Here is a 23,331-nt window from a genome sequence, read left to right on the forward strand (position 1 = left end):
TTATGTCTGGTTTCCATAAAACGGGTATCGGACGTGAAAGCATTGGATGTATCCAGGCGTCAATTTTCGCCAGAGGGCGTTCGGTTTTCGGTCGTTCGTAGGACCAAGACCGGAATTCACTCGGTCTGTTATCCTTTTTTACCCGAGCATCCTCGTCTCTGCGTAGTTCGGTGCCTCCAAGCATACGAAACACAGACGGCGAGCTTACGGTCAGAAGTTTCCTCTCAGCTCCTCATTTCCTATGTCCGACCCCACCTACCGGTGTCCTCGGCTACTTTGGCCCGGTGGGTTCGGTCCGCCATGGAGATGGCGGGGATAGATATCTCTCTTTTCGGTGCGCATTCCTCCAGGGGAGCGATGGCCACTAAAGTTGTTGCTTCTGGGGGCTCTCTTTCAGATCTGCTCTTAGCTGCGGATTGGGCGTCAGAGATGACTTTTAGACGTTTTTATTTCAGACCGGAGTCTCATGTATCCATGTCGGTCCTATCTACCGTGGGTTAACTCTGCTCTACATTATGTCATGTCTGTGATGTTTCTTGTTGTAGCTTTGAACTTGCATAAGATACGAGCCTCCTGTCTGATATATAAATCTAGATTTTCCTAGCTTGTGACGGAAAATATTAGTTATATGAAGACAGGAGGCGAGTATCTTCCCTCCCGCCCAACCCTATTATGGTGTTCTTTTCTTTTCTGGTTTCAGGATACTGAAGATCGCCGGTGTCTGGGTGTCAGCGGCTGAGTTGTTCCTGTGGTCCCCGTTGGGACGTTTTTCTACTGTTCGGTTCTCCAGAGGATGTCTGTCCCGAAGCTGGTCATGCACTGGCGTTTGGTTCTTCTTGTCCGTCATGAAGAGGTGGAGTCGAGACGGAGTTGGTGTTCGGCTATACGGAGTCGGCTATGACGTCGAGTCAAGAAAGAGGAGGAGTTATGGTTCAGCAGCCCCCTTTATAGGAGCCTCCTGGGCTACGATTGGCTACAGAGTCCTCAGAGGTACTGATCCTGAGTTATATCCTGTATTATACTCCAGAGCTGTACTCACTATTCTGCTGGTGAGATCACTGTGTACATACATTACATTACTTATCTTGTACTGATCCTAAGTTATATCCTGTATTATACTCCAGAGCTGTACTCACTATTCTGCTGGTGAGGTCACTGTGTACATATATTACATTACTTATCCTGTACTGATCCTGAGATATATCCTGTATTATACTCCAGAGCTGTACTCACTATTCTGCTGGTGAGGTCACTGTGTACATACATTACATTACTTATCCTGTACTGATTCTGAATGACTCTTCTCTTTTAAAATACTCTGTGCTGCTGTGGACTTTGTTGCTGCAGAATGTAATGAGATGTTTATGCAGCTTTGGGGTTTGTAAGAAGTCTATAGGGAAAAATTCTATATAAAATTTAAGGTTTTGATGTAAAATGGAGAGAAGCTTCCCAAAATTATCTCCTTAGTGTCTAGATGACTTTGAAGCAATCCAGCTGTAGAACTACAACTCCTAGCATAGCCTGTCAGCCAGTGTTGTTGTTTGCAGCCCCACATTTAAATACCACTGATCAGAGCAGTGTTTTCCAACCAGCGTGCCTCCAGCTGTTGCAAAACTACAACTCCCAGCATGCCCGGACAGCCTTTGGCTGTCCGGGCATGCTGGGAGTTGTAGTTTTGCAACAACTGGAGGCACACTGGTGGGAAAACCATTCTACAGCATTACATGAATAGTCAATATAATAACTGCAGCTTGCAGAAAACATGCAGCCTGCAGACTGTTGCAGGCTACTGCTGCAGAACATCTCATACTGCTCCGTACAAATGAATAGGAAGAGATCTGATAGAAAAAAAAACATTTATTATTATTGATCATCTTTATAAAAAAAAAAAAAAGTGTAAAATGAGATTCCCAGAGCAGGATACAAGAACCTTACAAGGTGGGGGCGTGATCTGCATTTTCACCACTAGGGGGCCACAGCTTATCAGATGGAAACCTGTTGTCTGCAGAGAATGAATGACAGGAGGCGGGAGACGCTGCGGCGCACGTCATGTGAACAGTCCCTTAGCTTTCCTCTTCTTGGCCTTGGATACTACAATGGTGGGGCGCTGGGTGAGGGAGAGGACGTCATCCGGAGGGGCCTGCGTAAGACAAGATATATACCAGGTGTTATATATCCACTATATACTCCGATAAAGGATCAATGACTTCTGATCACATCAATAAAGATCAATAGAAGGTTCAATGTAATAGGCACAGAAAAAGAAAGCTAATAAAAAATGTTTCCAGCAAAACTACAACTCCCAGCCTTCGGCTGTCCGGGCATGCTGGGAGTTGTAGTTTTGCAACAGCTGGGAGTACAATGTTGGGAAATGCTGATCTAAAGCATCTTCCCATGAATACCCCTTCCATACAGATCCCCAGGATTTGTCACCACTGCCCCATAATATGTGATCTCAGAGGGGTCTCCTCCGCAGCTCTCCTGTGCAGCCTGGAGACGTTGGCCCCTTGTCTGTGTCTCGTGAGCTCAGTGACCTGACTGGTCCCATACAGTGAGCGCAGGAGGTCACAAGACAGTAGTGGGAATCAGATCAAAGGATCTGGGAGGTCACCGCGTCCCCGCTGTGTGATCAGCCGAGCAAAGTGCTTCACAGCTTCTCCCAAATCTCTGCATCCACCTGCCCTGTGGAAACAGTAGAGAAGTGCACAGCAAGAGCAACAGCACTGATGACATCATACAGTGACATCACATCAAGCGCAGGGAGTCACATTGATGACATCACAAGTGCAGGGAGTCACATTGATGACATCACAAGTGCAGGGAGTCACATTGATGACATCACAAGTGCAGGGAGTCACATTGATGACATCACAAGTGCAGGGAGTCACATTGATGACATCACAAGTGCAGGGAGTCACATTGATGACATCACAAGTGCAGGGAGTCACATTGATGACATCACAAGTGCAGGGAGTCACATTGATGACATCACAAGTGCAGGGAGTCACATTGATGACATCACAAGTGCAGGGAGTCACATTGATGACATCACAAGTGCAGGGAGTCACATTGATGACATCACAAGTGCAGGGAGTCACATTGATGACATCACAAGTGCAGGGAGTCACATTGATGACATCACAAGTGGTGGGAGTCACAATGATGACATCACAAGTGGAGGGAGTCACATTGATGACATCACAAGTGCAGGGAGTCACATTGATGACATCACAAGTGCAGGGAGTCACATTGATGACATCACAAGTGCAGGGAGTCACATTGATGACATCACAAGTGCAGGGAGTCACATTGATGACATCACAAGTGGTGGGAGTCACAATGATGACATCACAAGTGGAGGGAGTCACATTGATGACATCACAAGTGGAGGGAGTCACATTGATGACATCACAAGTGGAGGGAATCACATTGATGACATCACAAGTGGAGGGAGTCACATTGATGTCATCACAAGTGGAGGACTCTTCACCAACATCTCAATGACATGTCAGAAGATTTATAACGGGGACTGACATTTCAGGGGACTGACATCTCAGGGGACTGACATCTCAGGGGACTGGCATTTCAGGGGACTGGCATTTCAGGGGACTGACATCTCCGGGGACAGACATCTCCGGGGACTGACATCTCCGGGGACTGACATCTCCGGGGACTCACATCTCAGGGGACTCACATCTCAGGGGACTCACATCTCAGGGGACTCACATCTCAGGGGACTCACATCTCAGGGGACTCACATCTCAGGGGACTCACATCTCAGGGGACTCACATCTCAGGGGACTCACATCTCAGGGGACTCACATCTCTGCTTTATTACCCTCTATCCATAGGATGGGAGATTACAGGAAGTGTTGAAGGTCCCAAGACAATGATGTCCCCGGCAGGAACAGACGGCTCTATTCATACTCTATGGCTGTGTCTCCCAACCTTTTTGACCCCTGGATTTTTTTCTACTGTGGGGCACACCTAGACCCCCTCCCCTCGTATGTTTACCCCTGTAGGTATCTTGCCCTGTGTAGGTAGGACCACCTGTAGGTAGTTGGTTCCCCAGTAGGTAGGACCACCTGTAGGTAGTTGGTTCCCCAGTAGATAGGACCACCTGTAGGTAGTTGGTTCCCCAGTAGGTAGGAACACCTGTAGGTAGTTGGTACCCCAGTAGGTAGTTTACCCCCCAGTAGGTAGGACCACCTGTGGGTAGTTGTTTCCCCAGTAGATAGGACCACCTGTAGGTATTTGGTTCCCCAGTAGATAGGACCACCTGTAGGAAGTTGGTTCCCCAGTAGGTAGTTTGCCCCCCAGTAGGTAGGACCACCTGTAGGATGTTGGTTCCCCAGTAGGTAGGACCACTTGTAGGTAGTTGGTTCCCCAGTAGGTAGTTTACCCCCCAGTAGGTAGGACCGCCTGTAGGTCGTTGGTTCCCCAGTAGGTAGGACCACTTGTAGGTAGTTGGTTCCCCAGTAGATAGGACCACCTGTGGGTAGTTGGTTCCCCAGTAGATAGGACAACCTGTAGATAGTTGGTTCCCCAGATGATAGGACCACCTGTAGGTAGTTGGTTCCCCAGTAGATAGGACCACCTGTAGGTAGTTGGTTCCCCAGTAGATAGGACCACATGTAGGTAGTTGGTTCCCCAGTAGATAGGACCACCTGTAGGTAGTTGGTTCCCCAGTAGGTAGGACCACCTGTGGGTAGTTGGTTCCCCAGTAGATAGGACCACCTGTAAGTAGTTGGTTCCCCAGTAGATAGGACCACCTGTAGGTAGTTGGTTCCCCAGTAGATAGGACCACCTGTAGGTAGTTGGTTCCCCAGTAGGTAGGACCACCTGTAGGTAGTTGGTTCCCCAGTAGATAGGACCACATGTAGGTAGTTGGTTCCCCAGTAGATAGGACCACCTGTAGATGGTTGGTTCCCCAGTAGATAGGACCACCTGTAGGTAGTTTGTTCCCCAGTAGGTAGGACCACCTGTGGGTAGTGTGCCCCAGTAGGTAGGACCACCTGTGGGTAGTTGGTTCCCCAGTAGGTAGGACCTCATGTAGGTAGTTGGTTCCCCATGAAGTTAGAAGCCCCAGCAGATAGTTTGCCCCTCCCCCACCACTGAATGATGTAGTAGTAATTTGCCATCCTGGTAACGTTCACCTACCTGAGCCGGTTTATGTGTCTGTCCATCCTCCATATCTTGCTGAGTTGTTGAAGGGTCGGTCACAGCAAAACTGCGGCTGTTACTTTCATGCGATGGCGCATTTCCTGCATCTAATAACAATGTATATCCCAATGAGAGGTGCATATGATCTATATACATTTTCGCGGGTGACACATATAACACTATCATCCACCATGTAATGTAGTCCCTGACAGGTCCTATCTGGATGTATTGGGGTATGTATACAGGGGGGTTGTGTATACAAGGTGTTTGTGGTCTGGAGTCTGTATATAGGGAGGGTATAGGGTCTGCATATAGGGTTTTTTTCCTGGACACTATATAAAGCAGTGGTCTCAAACTGTGGCCCTCCAGATGTTGCAAAACTTCAACCCCCAGCATGCCCGGACAGCCAACGGCTGTCCGGACATGCTGGGAGTTGATCTTTTTCAACATCTGGAGGACAACAGTTTGAGACTACTGGTAAGAGATGAAAGGGAAGCCTTGATTTACATTTTAGGGACAGTGTGGATCCTCTGAAGAAGACAGAGAGGCTTTTGACTGTCCGGGAATGCTGGGAGTTGAAGTTTTGCAACATCTGGAGGGCCACAGTTTGAGACCACTGATATAAAGGGAGGCACTGAGGTCTATGGGGGAGATTCCTCCCTTTTACTGTCTATATTAATTATATTAATAATCCTCCAATCTTGCATTTCTATTCTGGACATTATGCCGAAAACTAAGCGGTGACTTCCTGTTGTGTCTGTGATGATAAGGAGGAGGCTGCTGGATAGTGATCTGTACTGAGAGGCCAAAAAAGAAAAATAGTGTGCCTCAACCTAATAAATATAGTGTGGGTGCTACTCAGTGATAGAAATCAACAGTTCCAAAATAGAGAAAAGACCTCACTGAAATATAGCAGCACACCAAAAAAACATTGAATCCGATTTTATTAAAGACAAGGAAACGATTTACAAAAAACAACACAAAATTGCACACGTAGTAGTTAATCAATTTGTGACATAAACCACATTAAAAACATTTAAAAAAAATAAAAACATTAAAAACATTTTTTAAAAAGCATCCCAGACCGGAGTAAGCTAGTGTAGACAGTACAAAATAAGGGAGGACGGGGTCACCAAGAACCCCGCTTCCCTGAGGAAGTTGCCATTTAGGCAACGGAACGATTGCGGTTCTTGGTGACCCCGTCCTCCCTTATTTTGTACTGTCTACACTAGCTTACTCTGGTCTGGGACCGGAGTTTTAATTTTTTTTTTATGTTTTTAAAGCGTCCCAGAACGGAGTAAGCTAGTGTAGACAGTACAAAATAAGGGAGGACGGGGTCACCAAGAACCGCAATCGTTCCGTTGCCTAAATGGCAACTTCCTCAGGGAAGCGGGGTTCTTGGTGACCCCGTCCTCCCTTATTTTGTACTGTCTACACTAGCTTACTCCGTTCTGGGACGCTTTAAAAAAAAACATTTTTTATGTTTTTAATTTTTTTTAATGTTTTTAAAGCGTCCCAGACCGGAGTAAGCTGGTGTAGACAGTACAAAATAAGGGGGGACGGGGTCACCAAGAACCCCTCTCGTTCCTTTGCCTAAATGGCAACTTCCTCAGGGAAGCGGGGTTCTTGGTGACCCCGTCCTCCCTTATTTTGTACTGTCTACACCAGCTTACTCCGGTCTGGGATGCTTTAAAAACATTTAAAAAAATTAAAAACATTTTTTTTAAAGCGTCCCAGACCGGAGTAAGCTAGTGTAGAAAGAACAAAATAAGGGAGGACGGGGGTCACCAAGAACCCCGCTTCCCTGAGGAAGTTGCCATTTAGGCAACGGAACGATTGGGGTTCTTGGTGACCCCGTCCCCCCTTATTTTGTACTATCTACACTAGCTTACTCCGGTCTGGGACGCTTATTTTAAAATGTTTTTAATTTTTTTTAAATGTTTTTAATGTGGTTTATGTCACAAATTGATGAACTACTACGTGTGCAATTTTTTGTTGTTTTTTTGTAAATCTTTTCTTTGTCTTTAATAAAATCGGATTCAATGATTTTTTTGGGTGTGCTGCTATATTTCAGTGAGGTCTTTTGGAGGTCTATTTTGGAACTGTACTGAGTGACAACACCAGGAGATAGAGAAGACAATAGATGAAGCTTAGTGCTCAGCCTCCCCCTCCTTGTGGCATGATCCCTGCAAAGGGCACAGAGCACGCCCAGTAACATTTCCCATTCATGTCAGTGGGGCAGCTCTTGTCTATTGTCCATGGGGCTTGCAGTAACGCACATCACTAAAATTTTGTTAAACGCAGCTCAGGCATGATGGCTGCCCCCTAATAATGTACAAAAATGAAATAAAAAATAAATTACAATAAGTAAATACGGTAAGTAAAAAATAGAAAATGATTTGAAATGAAGACGTGGAAATTCTTTCCTGTATCTGTCTTTGGTCAAAAAAAATAAAAAATAAAATCTAAGCGAAAAAATTACTTGAAAAGTTTCAAAGTCATGTTGATCCAGTTTGTAGCCATATATTCCATTTCTTTTATAACTGGGAGACTTGACCGTGCTGGAGCCTGGGAGAGCTGGGTGCAGTGTCCTGTGTATTGGCAGCAGTATCGGTCGTCACCCTGGTATATGACCATGTGTTATAACAGTGTTTCCCAACCAGGGTGCCTCCAGCTGTGGCAAAACTACAACTCCCAGCATGCCCGGACAGCCGAAGGCTGTCCGGGCATGCTGGGAGTTGTAGTTTTGCAACAGCTGGAGACACCCTGGTTGGGAAACACTGTGTTATAAGAAGACAACTGACCGACAGGGGCTGATTTTGGGTCCCCCATTATTAAAGGGGTTATCCAGGAAAAAACTTTTTTATATATCAACTGACTCCAGAAAGTTAAACAGATTTGTAAATTACTTCTATTAAAAAAATCTTAATCCTTTCAGTACTTATGAGCTTCTGAAGTTAAGGTTGTTCTTTTCTGTCTAAGTGATCTCTGATGACATGTGTCTCAGGAACCGCCCAGTTTAGAAGCAAATCCCCATAGCAAACCTCTTCTAAACTGGGCGGTTCCCGAGACACATGTGTCATCAGAGAGGATTTAGACAGAAAAGAACAACCTTAACTTCAGAAGCTCATAAGTACTGAAAGGATTAAGATTTTTTAATAGAAGTCATTTACAAATCTGTTTAACTTTTTGGAGCCAGTTGATATATAAAAAAAAGTTTTTTTTACTGAAATACCCCTTTAACCCTTTCCTCTTACCTGCAGCCCCCGCCTCCTCTCTAGCGCTCATCACATCGCTGTATAGCTGCTGCAGCCGCTCGCTGAGCCCCGATGAGCCGCACTGTTCCGGAATATTCTGGAACAACATAAGATGAAGAAGATGAGATGATGTCCAATTATCCTATAAAGAAAGGTTATCTGGGACCAAAACATAAGAAAGACATGGAATCCTATGACAATGTTTAAAGGGGTACTCCACTGGAAAACATTTGACTAATAAATCAATTGGTGCCAGAATGTTAAAGAGATTTGTAAATTACTTCTATTAAAAAATCTTAATCCTTCCAGTACTTATCAGCTGCTGTTAGCTCCACAGGAAGTTCTTTTCTTTTTGAATTTCCTTTCTGTCTGACCACAGTGCTCTCTGCTGACACCTCTGTCCATGTCAGGAACTGTCCAGAGCAGGAGAGGTTTCCTCTGGGGATTTGCTCCTACTCTGGACAGTTCCTAAAATGGACAGAGGTGTCAGCAGAGAGCACTGTGGTCAGACAGAAAGAAAATTCAAAAAGAAAAGAACTTCCTGTGGAGCATACAGCAGCTGATAAGTACTAGAAGGGTAAAGATTTTAAAATAGAAGTAATTTACAAATCTGTTTAACTTTCTGGCACCAGTTCATTTATAAAAAAAAAAAAAATGTTTTCCAGTGGAGTACCCCTTTAATTGGGTTCAAAGACAGGTTCTTGGAGGTACTAATAACCACTGAGCCAGTGTAAGGACCTCAGCCAGGAGACAGTACTAACTCCTGAACTAGTCAGGAGCCCCAGTGCTATTAGGAGACAGTACTAAATACTGAACCAGTCTGGAGCCCCAGTACTATTAGGAGGCAGTAATAACTACTGAACCAGTCAGGAGCCCCAGTGCTATTAGGAGACAGTACTAACTACTGAACCAGTCAGGAGCCCCAGTGCTATTAGGAGACAGTACTAACTACTGAACTAGTCAGGAGCCCCAGTGCTATTAGGAGACAGTACTAACTACTGAACCAGTCAGGAGCCCCAGTGCTATTAGGAGGCAGTACTAACTACTGAACTAGTCAGGGCCCCAGTGCTATTAGGAGGCAGTACTAACTACTGAACTAGTCAGGAGCCCCAGTGCTATTAGGAGACAGTACTAACTACTGAACTAGTCAGGGCCCCAGTGCTATTAGGAGGCAGTACTAACTACTGAACTAGTCAGGAGCCCCAGTGCTATTAGGAGACAGTACTAACTACTGAACTAGTCAGGAGCCCCAGTGCTATTAGGAGACAGTACTAACTACTGAACCAGTCAGGGCCCCAGTGCTATTAGGAGGCAGTACTAACTACTGAACCAGTCAGGAGCCCCAGTGCTATTAGGAGACAGTACTAACTACTGAACTAGTCAGGAGCCCCAGTGCTATTAGGACGCAGTACTAACTACTGAACCAGTCAGGAGCCCCAGTGCTATTAGGAGACAGTACTAACTACTGAACCAGTCAGGAGCCCCAGTGCTATTAGGAGACAGTACTAACTACTGAACCAGTCAGGAGCCCCAGTGCTATTAGGAGGCAGTACTAACTACTGAACCAGTCAGGAGCCCCAGTGCTATTAGGAGACAGTACTAACTACTATTAAGAGACAGTACTAATTACTGGACCAGTCAGGAGCCCAAGTGCCATTAGGAGGCAGTACTAACTACTGAACCAGTCAGGAGCCCCAGTGCTATTAGGAGACAGTACTAACTACTGAATCAGTCAGGAGCCCCAGTACTATTAGGAGACAGTACTAACTACTGAACCAGTCAGGAGCCCCAGTGCTATTAGGAGGCAGTACTAACTCCTGAATTAGTCAGGAGCCCCAGTGCTATTAGGAGACAGTACTAACTACTGAACCAGTCAGGAGCCCCAGTGCTCTTAGGAGGCAGTACTAACTACTGAACTAGTCAGGAGCCCCAGTGCTATTAGGAGACAGTACTAACTACTGAACCAGTCAGGAGCCCCAGTGCTATTAGGAGGCAGTACTAACTACTGAACTAGTCAGGAGCCCCAGTGCTATTAGGAGACAGTACTAACTACTGAACCAGTCAGGAGCCCCAGTGCTATTAGGAGGCAGTACTAACTACTGAACCAGTCAGGAGCCCCAGTGCTATTAGGAGACAGTACTAACTACTGAACCAGTCAGGAGCCCCAGTGCTATTAGGAGACAGTACTAACTACTGAACCAGTCAGGAGCCCAGTGCTATTAGGAGGCAGTACTAACTACTGAACTAGTCAGGAGCCCCGATGCTATTAGGAGGCAGTACTAACTACTGAACCAGTCAGGAGCCCCAGTGCTATTCGGAGACAGTACTAACTACTATTAAGAGACAGTACTAATTACTGGACCAGTCAGGAGCCCAAGTGCCATTAGGAGGCAGTACTAACTACTGAACCAGTCAGGAGCCCCAGTGCTATTAGGAGCAGTACTAACTACTGAACCAATCAGGAGCCCCAGTGCTATTAGGAGATAGTACTAACTACTGAATCGGTCTGGAGCCCCAGTGCTATTAAGAGGCAGTACTAACTACTGAACCAGTCAGGAGCCCCAGTGCTATTAGGAGGCAGTACTAACTACTGAACCAGTCAGGTGCTGCAGTGCTATTAGGAGGCAGTACTAACTACTGAACCAGTCAGGAGCCCCAGTGCTATTAGGAGGCAGTACTAACTACTGAACCAGTCAGGAGCCCCAGAACTATTAGGAGACAGTACTAACTACTGAATCGGTCAGGAGCCCCAGTACTATTAGGAGATAGTACTAACTATTGAACCGGTCTGGAGCCCCAGTGCTATTAGGAGACAGTACTAACTACTGAACCAGTCAGGAGCTGCAGTGCTATTAGGAGGCAGTACTAACTACTGAACCAGTCAGGAGCCCCAGTGCTATTAGGAGGCAGTACTAACTACTGAACCAGTCAGGAGCTGCAGTGCTATTTGGAGGCAGTACTAACTACTGAACCGGTCAGGAGCCCCAGTGCTATTAGGACATAGTACTAACTACTGAACCGGTCTGGAGCCCCAGTGCTATTAGGAGGCAGTACTAACTACTGAACTAGTTAGGAGCCATTACTAACTACTGAACTAGTCAGGAGCCCCAGTACTATTCGGAGGCAGTACTAACTACTGAACTAGTTAGGAGCCCCAGTGCTATTAGGGGGCAGTACTATCTACTGAACCAGTCAGGAGCCCCAGTGCTATTAGGAGATAGTACTAACTACTGAACCGGTCTGGAGCCCCAGTGCTTTTAGGAGGCATTACTAACTACTGAACTAGTCAGGAGCCCCAGTACTATTAGGAGGCAGTACTAACTGCTGAACTAGTTAGGAGCCCCAGTGCTATTAGGAGGCATTACTAACTACTGAACTAGTCAGGAGCCCCAGTACTATTAGGAGGCAGTACTAACTACTGAACTAGTTAGGAGCCATTACTAACTACTGAACGAGTCAGGAGCCCCAGTACTATTAGGAGGCAGTACTAACTACTGAACTAGTCAGGAGCCCCAGTGCTATTAGGGGGCAGTACTAACTACTGAACCAGTCAGGAGCCCCAGTGCTATTTGGAGGCAGTACTAACTACTGAACCAGTCAGGAGCCCCAGTACTATTAGGAGGCAGTACTAACTACTGAACTAGTTAGGAGCCATTACTAACTACTGAACTAGTCAGGAGCCCCAGTAATATTAGGAGGCAGTACTAACTACTGAACTAGTTAGGAGACATTACTAACTACTGAACCAGTCAGGAGCCCCAGTGCTATTAGGAGGCAGTACTAACTACTGAACCAGTCAGGAGCCCCAGTGCTATTAGGAGGCAGTACTAACTACTGAACCAGTCAGGAGCCCCAGTGCTATTAGGAGGCAGTACTAACTACTGAACTAGTCAGGAGCCCCGATGCTATTAGGAGGCAGTACTAACTACTGAACCAGTCAGGAGCCCCAGTGCTATTCGGAGACAGTACTAACTACTATTAAGAGACAGTACTAATTACTGGACCAGTCAGGAGCCCAAGTGCCATTAGGAGGCAGTACTAACTACTGAACCAGTCAGGAGCCCCAGTGCTATTAGGAGCAGTACTAACTACTGAACCAATCAGGAGCCCCAGTGCTATTAGGAGATAGTACTAACTACTGAATCGGTCTGGAGCCCCAGTGCTATTAAGAGGCAGTACTAACTACTGAACCAGTCAGGAGCCCCAGTGCTATTAGGAGGCAGTACTAACTACTGAACCAGTCAGGAGCCCCAGTGCTATTAGGAGGCAGTACTAACTACTGAACCAGTCAGGTGCTGCAGTGCTATTAGGAGGCAGTACTAACTACTGAACCAGTCAGGAGCCCCAGTGCTATTAGGAGGCAGTACTAACAACTGAACCGGTCTGGAGCCCCAGCGCTATTAGGACATAGTACTAACTACTGAACCGGTCTGGAGCCCCAGTGCTATTAGGAGGCAGTACTAACTACTGAACTAGTTAGGAGCCATTACTAACTACTGAACTAGTCAGGAGCCCCAGTACTATTCGGAGGCAGTACTAACTACTGAACTTGTTAGGAGCCCCAGTGCTATTAGGGGGCAGTACTATCTACTGAACCAGTCAGGAGCCCCAGTGCTATTAGGAGGCATTACTAACTACTGAACTAGTCAGGAGCCATTACTAACTACTGAACGAGTCAGGAGCCCCAGTACTATTAGGAGGCAGTACTAACTACTGAACTAGTTAGGAGCCATTACTAACTACTGAACGAGTCAGGAGCCCCAGTACTATTAGGAGGCAGTACTAACTACTGAACTAGTCAGGAGCCCCAGTGCTATTAGGGGGCAGTACTAACTACTGAACCAGTCAGGAGCCCCAGTGCTATTAGGAGGCAGTACTAACTACTGAACCAGTCAGGAGCCCCAGTACTATTAGGAGGTAGTACTAACTACTGAACTAGTTAGGAGCCATTACTAACTACTGAACTAGTCAGGGGCCCCAGTAATATTAGGAGGCAGTACTAACTACTGAACTAGTTAGGAGCCATTACTAACTACTGAACCAGTCAGGAGCCCCAGTGCTATTAGGAGGCAGTACTAACTACTGAACCAGTCAGGAGCCCCAGTGCTATTAGGAGGCAGTACTAACTACTGAACCAGTCAGGAGCCCCAGTGCTATTAGGAGCCTGTACTAACTACTGAACCAGTCAGGAGCCCCAGTACTATTAGAAGGCAGTACTAACTACTGAACCAGTCAGGAGCCCCAGTGCTATTAGGAGGCAGTACTAACTACTGAACCAGTCAGGAGCCCCAGTGCTATTAGGAGGCATTACTAACTACTGAACTAGTCAGGAGCCCCAGTACTATTAGGAGGCAGTACTAACTACTGAACTAGTTAGGAGCCATTACTAACTACTGAACGAGTCAGGAGCCCCAGTACTATTAGGAGGCAGTACTAACTACTGAACTAGTCAGGAGCCCCAGTGCTATTAGGGGGCAGTACTAACTACTGAACCAGTCAGGAGCCCCAGTGCTATTAGGAGGCAGTACTAACTACTGAACCAGTCAGGAGCCCCAGTACTATTAGGAGGTAGTACTAACTACTGAACTAGTTAGGAGCCATTACTAACTACTGAACTAGTCAGGGGCCCCAGTAATATTAGGAGGCAGTACTAACTACTGAACTAGTTAGGAGCCATTACTAACTACTGAACCAGTCAGGAGCCCCAGTGCTATTAGGAGGCAGTACTAACTACTGAACCAGTCAGGAGCCCCAGTGCTATTAGGAGCCAGTACTAACTACTGAACCAGTCAGGAGCCCCAGTGCTATTAGGAGGCAGTACTAACTACTGAACCAGTCAGGAGCCCCAGTACTATTAGGAGGCAGTACTAACTACTGAACCAGTCAGGAGCCCCAGTGCTATTAGGAGGCAGTACTAACTACTGAACCAATCAGGAGCCCCAGTACTATTAGGAGGCAGTACTAACTACTGAACCAATCAGGAGCCCCAGTACTATTAGGAGGCAGTACTAACTACTGAACCAATCAGGAGCCCCAGTACTATTAGGAGACAGTACTAACTACTGAACTAGTCAGGAGCCCCAGTACTATTAGGAGGCAGTACTAACTACTGAACCAGTCAGGAGCCCCAGTGCTATTAGGAGGCAGTACTAACTACTGAACCAGTCAGGAGCCCCAGTGCTATTAGGAGACAGTACTAACTACTGAACCAGTCAGGAGCCCCAGTGCTATTAGGAGGCAGTACTTACTACTGAACCAATCAGGAGCCCCAGTGCTATTAGGAGGCAGTACTAACTACTGAACCAGTCAGGAGCCCCAGTACTATTAGGAGGCAGTACTAACTACTGAACCAGTCAGGAGCCCCAGTGCTATTAGGAGCCTGTACTAACTACTGAACCAGTCAGGAGCCCCAGTACTATTAGGAGGCAGTACTAACTACTGAACCAGTCAGGTGCCCCAGTGCTATTAGGAGACAGTACTAACTACTGAACCAGTCAGGAGCCCCAGTGCTATTAGGAGGCAGTACTAACTACTGAACCAATCAGGAGCCCCAGTACTATTAGGAGGCAGTACTAACTACTGAACCAATCAGGAGCCCCAGTACTATTAGGAGGCAGTACTAACTACTGAACCAATCAGGAGCCCCAGTACTATTAGGAGACAGTACTAACTACTGAACTAGTCAGGAGCCCCAGTACTATTAGGAGGCAGTACTAACTACTGAACCAGTCAGGAGCCCCAGTGCTATTAGGAGGCAGTACTAACTACTGAACCAGTCAGGAGCCCCAGTGCTATTAGGAGACAGTACTAACTACTGAACCAGTCAGGAGCCCCAGTGCTATTAGGAGGCAGTACTTACTACTGAACCAATCAGGAGCCCCAGTGCTATTAGGAGGCAGTACTAACTACTGAACCAGTCAGGAGCCCCAGTGCTATTAGGAGCCTGTACTAACTACTGAACCAGTCAGGAGCCCCAGTACTATTAGGAGGCAGTACTAACTACTGAACCAGTCAGGTGCCCCAGTGCTATTAGGAGACAGTACTAACTACTGAACTAGTCAGGAGCCCCAGTGCTATTAGGAGACAGTACTAACTACTGAACCAGTCAGGAGCCCCAGTGCTATTAGGAGCCTGTACTAACTACTGAACCAGTCAGGAGCCCCAGTACTATTAGGAGGCAGTACTAACTACTGAACCAGTCAGGTGCCCCAGTGCTATTAGGAGACAGTACTAACTACTGAACTAGTCAGGAGCCCCAGTGCTATTAGGAGACAGTACTAACTACTGAACCAGTCAGGAGCCCCAGTGCTATTAGGAGGCAGTACTAACTACTGAACCAATCAGGAGCCCCAGTACTATTAGGAGGCAGTACTAACTACTGAACCAGTCAGGAGCCCCAGTACTATTAGGAGGCAATTTTTTTTTAGCGCCACCATTTAGAGCTGGTCAGTAACAACTATTACACTATCCGGCTTCTTCTCTAGTGCCCTCCAGAGCTGAGAGCCCCCCCCCCCCCCCCCCCAAATTTACAATGATGAGCACCACAAAAATATTAACTCTTCACGCGCTGACAATATTATGCTTATAATATCAGGACAGTTGTGTCTAGTGTGAGTGGAACTGCCCTTTAAGGACCACGACTGATGCGGCTGCAGCTTTATACGTAGGAACGAAGATAACGCAAGATGAATCCGCTGACGTTCTCCTACAAAACTGCGACTCAAGGTTGTGCAGAAGACGTAACAAGAAGCTGATAAAGAGGAGTCTGTATCTGCCCGATTATAGGCCTGGACAGTATACAGGGGTTCGTGCATTATTCTCGAATAATAGACTATGCTGTACTATATAAGGAAAATAACAATTCCCGGAGTGCCTACAGGCACTCCGGGAATTGTTATTTTTCTTATATAGTACAGCATAGGCTATTATTAGAGAATAATGTAGAGTTTATTGTGAATGCCTTGTGCTTACCTCTTTTGGAAGATATGGCAGGCACAGGTATTCAGCCATACTGATTGCACACAGAAATGATTTCCTAATACTGCCTACATTCCCCATAAATCCTCTGGCTTTGCAGAGAGAGGGTGTGGAGCTTGTTGATCTAATTACCTGACTAGTTGGGGGTCGTTTTATGAACATTTTTTTTTTTTTGCGCAGTTGCGACTGTCGCAGTTAATAAATACCAGAGTACCCGTTAGTCCATTTTAAAACTATTACTACGTAGTTCATTTCTGGAAAACTTGCTTTTCTCGCTTTCCAGTCAAAATGTCGCACGAAAAATCGCGTAGTCGCGGTTGCGACAATTTTGCGACAATTATAGTAAAGAAAACCTGACAAAACCCGTTGATAAATGGCCATAATTGTGATTTGTGGGATCGCTGTACAATAAAGATTTTTTTCCTGCAATTTTTGAAAAATTTTAATCAAAAATGTAGAACAAAATGCATCAACAAAACATGAACACAGTCTCAGTAGAGGCGAATAACTACTATATATCCTGATCTCATAGAGATATCAGCAGCAGTATACAGAGAGCTGGAGGGGAGATGTATAACTACTATATATATCCTGATCTCATAGAGATAGCAGCAGTATACAGATAGAGCTGGAGTAGAGGCGAATAACTACTATATATATCCTGATCTCATAGAGATATCAGCAGTATACAGATAGAGCTGGAGTAGAGGCGAATAACTACTATATATCCTGATCTCATAGAGATAGCAGCAGTATACAGATAGAGCTGGAGTAGAGGCGAATAACTACTATATATATCCTGATCTCATAGAGATATCAGCAGTATACAGATAGAGCTGGAGTAGAGGCGAATAACTACTATATATATCCTGATCTCATAGAGATATCAGCAGCAGTATACAGATAGAGCTGGAGGGGAGGTGTAGAACTACTATATATCCTGATCTCATAGAGATATCAGCAGTATACAGATAGAGCTGGAGTAGAGGCGAATAACTACTATATATATCCTGATCTCATAGAGATATCAGCAGTATACAGATAGAGCTGGAGTAGAGGCGAATAACTACTATATATCCTGATCTCATAGAGATATCAGCAGCAGTATACAGAGAGCTGGAGGGGAGATGTATAACTACTATATATATCCTGATCTCATAGAGATAGTAGCAGTATATAGATAGAGCTGGAGTAGAGGTGAATAACTACTATATATCCTGATCTCATAGAGATAGCAGCAGTATAAAGATAGAACTGGAGGGGAGATGTATAACTACTATATATATCCTGATCTCATAGAGATAGTAGCAGTATATAGATAGAACTGGAGTAGAGGTGAATAACTACTATATATCCTGATCTCATAGAGATAGCAGCAGCAGTATACAGAGAGCTGGAGGGGAGATGTATAACTACTATATATATCCTGATCTCATAGAGATAGTAGCAGTATATAGATAGAGCTGGAGTAGAGGCGAATAACTACTATATATCCTGATCTCATAGAGATATCAGCAGCAGTATACAGAGAGCTGGAGGGGAGATGTATAACTACTATATATATCCTGATCTCATAGAGATAGCAGCAGTATACAGATAGAGCTGGAGTAGAGGCGAATAACTACTATATATATCCTGATCTCATAGAGATATCAGCAGTATACAGATAGAGCTGGAGTAGAGGCGAATAACTACTATATATCCTGATCTCATAGAGATAGCAGCAGTATACAGATAGAGCTGGAGTAGAGGCGAATAACTACTATATATATCCTGATCTCATAGAGATATCAGCAGTATACAGATAGAGCTGGAGTAGAGGCGAATAACTACTATATATATCCTGATCTCATAGAGATATCAGCAGCAGTATACAGATAGAGCTGGAGGGGAGGTGTAGAACTACTATATATCCTGATCTCATAGAGATATCAGCAGTATACAGATAGAGCTGGAGTAGAGGCGAATAACTACTATATATATATCCTGATCTCATAGAGATATCAGCAGTATACAGATAGAGCTGGAGTAGAGGCGAATAACTACTATATATCCTGATCTCATAGAGATATCAGCAGCAGTATACAGAGAGCTGGAGGGGAGATGTATAACTACTATATATATCCTGATCTCATAGAGATAGTAGCAGTATATAGATAGAGCTGGAGTAGAGGTGAATAACTACTATATATCCTGATCTCATAGAGATAGCAGCAGTATAAAGATAGAACTGGAGGGGAGATGTATAACTACTATATATATCCTGATCTCATAGAGATAGTAGCAGTATATAGATAGAACTGGAGTAGAGGTGAATAACTACTATATATCCTGATCTCATAGAGATAGCAGCAGCAGTATACAGAGAGCTGGAGGGGAGATGTATAACTACTATATATATCCTGATCTCATAGAGATAGTAGCAGTATATAGATAGAGCTGGAGTAGAGGTGAATAACTACTATATATCCTGATCTCATAGAGATAGCAGCAGCAGTATACAGATAGAGCTGGAGGGGAGATGTATAATTAATATATATCCTGATCTCATAGAGATATCAGCAGCAGTATACAGAGAGCTGGAGGGGAGATGTATAACTACTATATATATCCTGATCTCATAGAGATAGTAGCAGTATATAGATAGAACTGGAGTAGAGGTGAATAACTACTATATATCCTGATCTCATAGAGATAGCAGCAGCAGTATACAGAGAGCTGGAGGGGAGATGTATAACTACTATATATATCCTGATCTCATAGAGATAGTAGCAGTATATAGATAGAGCTGGAGTAGAGGTGAATAACTACTATATATCCTGATCTCATAGAGATAGCAGCAGCAGTATACAGATAGAGCTGGAGGGGAGATGTATAATTAATATATATCCTGATCTCATAGAGATAGCAGCAACAGTATACAGATAGAACTGGAGGGGAGATGTATAATTAATATATATCATGATCTCATAGAGATAGCAGCAGCAGTATACAGATAGAGCTGGAGGGGAGATGTATAATTAATATATATCCTGATCTCATAGAGATAGCAGCAGCAGTATACAGATAGAACTGGAGGGGAGATGTATAATTAATATATATCATGATCTCATAGAGATAGCAGCAGCAGTATACAGATAGAGATGGAGTGGGTATAACTACAGTATGTCTTGCTCCAATAAAGAGAGAGAAGCAGCAGTATACAGATAGAGCTGGAGGGGAGGTGTATAATTACTATACATCCTGGTCCCATAGAGACAGCAACAGCATGGAGGGGAAAGGTATAACTACAATATATCTTAATCCAATAGAGAGAGAAGCAGCAGTATACAGATAGAGCTGGGGAAGGTGTATAACTACATATATATCCTGATCCCATAGAGATAGCAGCAGCAATATATAGATAGAGCTGGAGGGGAGGTGTATAACTACTATATATCCTGATCACATAGAGATAGCAGCAGCAGTATACAGATATAGCTGGAGGGGAGGTGTATAACTACTATATATTCTGATCTCATAGTGATAGCAGCAGCAGTATACAGATAGAGCTGGAGGGGAGGTGTATAACTACTATATATTCTGATCTCATAGTGATAGCAGCAGCAGTATACAGATAGAACTGGAGGGGAGATGTATAATTAATATATATCCTGATCTCATAGAGATAGCAGCAGCAGTATACAGATAGAGCTTGAGGGGAGATGTATAATTAATATATATCCTGATCTCATAGAGATAGCAGCAGCAGTATACAGATAGAGCTGGAGGGGAGGTGTATAACTACTATATACCCTGATCCCATAGAGACAGCAGCAGCAGTATACAGATAGAGCTGGAGGGGAGGTGTATAACTACTATATATTCTGATCCCATAGTGATAGCAGCAGCAGTATACAGATAGAGCTGGAGGGGAGGTGTATAACTACTATATATTCTGATCCCATAGTGATAGCAGCAGCAGTATACAGATAGAGATGGAGGGGAGGTGTATAACTACTATATATCCTGATCCCATAGAGATAGCAGCTGTATATAAATAGAGCTGGAGGGGAGGTGTATAACTACTATATACCCTGATCCCATAGAGACAGCAGCAGCAGTATACAGATAGAGCTGGAGGGGAGGTGTATAACTACTATATATCCTGATCCCATAGAGACAGCAGCAGCAGTATACAGATAGAGCGGAGGGGAGGTGTATAACTACTATATATCCTGATCCCATAGAGATAGCAGCAGTATACAGATAGAGCTGGAGGGGAGGTGTATAACTACTATATATCCTGATCCCATAGAGATATCAGCAGCAGTATACAGATAGAGCTGGAGGGGAGGTGTATAACTACTTTATACCATGATACTCAGCACATTACAGTGGGTGCGCTGTATGACGACTGTATACAATGTATCTGCTGTAGGGTGCCCCCTGGTGCCCCATCATCGGGGTCCCTCCTTATGTGTTTTATGTGCAGGCACACACTCACATCCCAAACTCCAAAGCGATGACCTGACTCCAGACATTACCCATCATCCTGTGGTCACTGACAACCAGTGCGATTACTCGGAGCTGCAGCCTTTGTTGCTTTGTGCCAGCTCTTACATCATATCAGGGCACAGCAGAGAACAGCTTCTACCGTTCCATTTCCCACATTAAAGCCGCCGTCTTACACTAATGTGTCCTCTGGGCCGCCTGAGAGGAGTATTTTGGGCCTTACTGTTCCCCTTCTTCCAGTATCTCTTTGCAGCATTAAAATCCATCTCCGCTCTTGGCTATTTTCACCGCTGCGGGTGAGACAGAAGATTAACTCCTCGTCACCTGCAGGGCACGGCTTGGTGCCATCTTAGCCCTGGAGCAATACACACCATCATAGCCGCAGCTCTCTCTGTGGCTCCTCCTCGAAGGCACTTGGGGACCTGGACAGTGCTCACTTTAAATATTAAAGGGGTACTCCAGTGGAAAAAAAATTATTTCATATCAGTTGGTGCCAGAAAGTTATACAGATTTGTAAATTACTTCTACATAAAAATATTAATCCTTCCAGTACTTATCAGCTGATGTGTGCTCCACAGGAAGTTGTGTAGATCTTTCCAGTCTGACCACAGTGCTCTCTGCTGCCACCTCTGTCCATGTCAAGAACTGTCCAGAGCAGGAGAGGTTTACTATGGGGATTTGCTCCTGCTCTGGACAGTTCCTGACATGGACAGAGGTGTCAGCAGAGAGCACTGTGGTCAGACTGGAAAGAACTACACAACTTCCTGTGGAGCATACAGCAGCTGATAAGTACTGGAAGGATTAAGATTTTTACATAGAAGTAATTCACAAATCTGTATAACTTTCTGGCACCAGTTGATTTGAAAACATTTCTTTCTCAATGGAGCACCCCTTTAAAGTAGTTTTCTGGAGTTTAGAAACTGATTGTCTATTTATGGACAGGCCATCAAAATTTGATGGGTGAGGGTCCATCTCCCAACACCCCTGCCCAGCAGGGAGGGGATAGAGAGGACTGTGCAGCTGTAACTGTATGACCACACAGATCTCTCTATAATCATAGAGATGAGTGCAGGGAGGGGAAAGAGAGGACTGTGCAGCTGTAACTGTATGATCACACAGATCTCTCTATAATTATAGAGATGAAGGGAGGGAGGGGATAGAGAGGACTGTGCAGCTGTAACTGTAGTAGGACCACACAGATCTCTCTATAATCATAGAGATGAGTGCAGGGAGGAGATAGAGGGTACTGTGCAGCTGTAACTGTATGACCACACAGATCTCTCTATAATCATAGAGATAAGTGCAGGGAGGGGATAGAGAGGACTGTGCAGCTGTAACTGTATGACCACACAGATCTCTCTATAATCATAGAGATGAGTGCAGGGAGGGGATAGAGAGGACTGTGCAGCTGTAACTGTATGACCACACAGTTCTCCTATAATCATAGAGATGAGTGCAGGGAGGGGATAGAGAGGACTGTGCAGCTGTAACTGTATGACCACACAGTTCTCTCTATAATCATAGAGATGAGTGCAGGGAGGGGATAGAGAGGACTGTGCAGCTGTAACTGTATGACCACACAGTTCTCTCTAAAATCATAGAGATGAGTGCAGGGAGGGGATAGAGAGGACTGTGCAGCTGTAACTGTATGACCACACAGTTCTCTCTATAATCATAGAGATGAGTGCAGGGAGGGGACAGAGAGGACTGTGCAGCTGTAACTGTATGACCACATAGTTCTCTCTAAAATCATAGAGATGAGCGCAGGGAGGGGATAGAGAGGACTGTGCAGATGTAACTGTATGACCACACAGTTCTCAAAGTATATTACAAGGTATATTAGAAAGTTGCAGAACTTTTTAAGGGTACGTTCACATGTGCAGATTACGCTGTGCACAACAGTCCCACGTGAATGTATAATATCCTGACTGACTGCAGTATATACTATATACCATACGGAGCCCTGTCGTGCTGGGTTATACACTGTGACAATCATCTACGGACTCCTTGATGTTGATCTCTACACTGGCACCGCGTGCAGACTACATGGCACTGCCCATTCTGCTGAATCACTGCCGCCTGATGCCATAAGGCCTTTGAGCTTCCCCGCTGGCACCGTCCTGGTGTGGCACGGTAACCTAGAAGTCTCCTACCCCAGAAGCCTCTTAACATTTCCCTATAAATCATTTAACAAATGAAATGCTGACTCCGAGTTACACCAGAACTGAACCCGATGAACTAGAGGGAGACTAAAAATTCAGCTTCACGTGACCCGACATCGCCCATCAAATATTGTCCTGTGGCCCTTAAGCTGTTATACAACTACAACTCCCAGCATGCCCTGACAGCCTTCTGGAGATCCATGGATTAAAGGTTTGGAAAACTTTTATTTATTTTAATCAATTGGTGCCAGAAAAACAGATTTGTAAAGTACTTCTAT

At 45.0% G+C, this 23,331-nt stretch overlaps 1 protein-coding gene across 1 annotated transcript in view; it reads right to left on the reverse strand.

The window, feature by feature from the left end:
* Positions 1-1,873: 1,873 nt before the first annotated feature.
* NHEJ1 (non-homologous end joining factor 1) overlaps positions 1,874-23,331 on the reverse strand; it is a 120,753-nt gene continuing 99,295 nt past the window's right edge. Inside the window, exons 5-7 of the mRNA XM_056536615.1 lie at positions 8,421-8,517; positions 5,161-5,270; positions 1,874-2,140 (exon numbers count right to left, since the gene is read on the reverse strand). Coding sequence (XP_056392590.1) covers positions 2,048-2,140; positions 5,161-5,270; positions 8,421-8,517 — 300 coding nt within the window. The 3' untranslated portion in view covers positions 1,874-2,047. The remainder of the gene's footprint in view (positions 2,141-5,160; positions 5,271-8,420; positions 8,518-23,331) is intronic.

Source organism: Hyla sarda, chromosome 8, assembly GCF_029499605.1.
Source record: "Hyla sarda isolate aHylSar1 chromosome 8, aHylSar1.hap1, whole genome shotgun sequence".
Classification (NCBI taxonomy): domain Eukaryota; kingdom Metazoa; phylum Chordata; class Amphibia; order Anura; family Hylidae; genus Hyla; species Hyla sarda.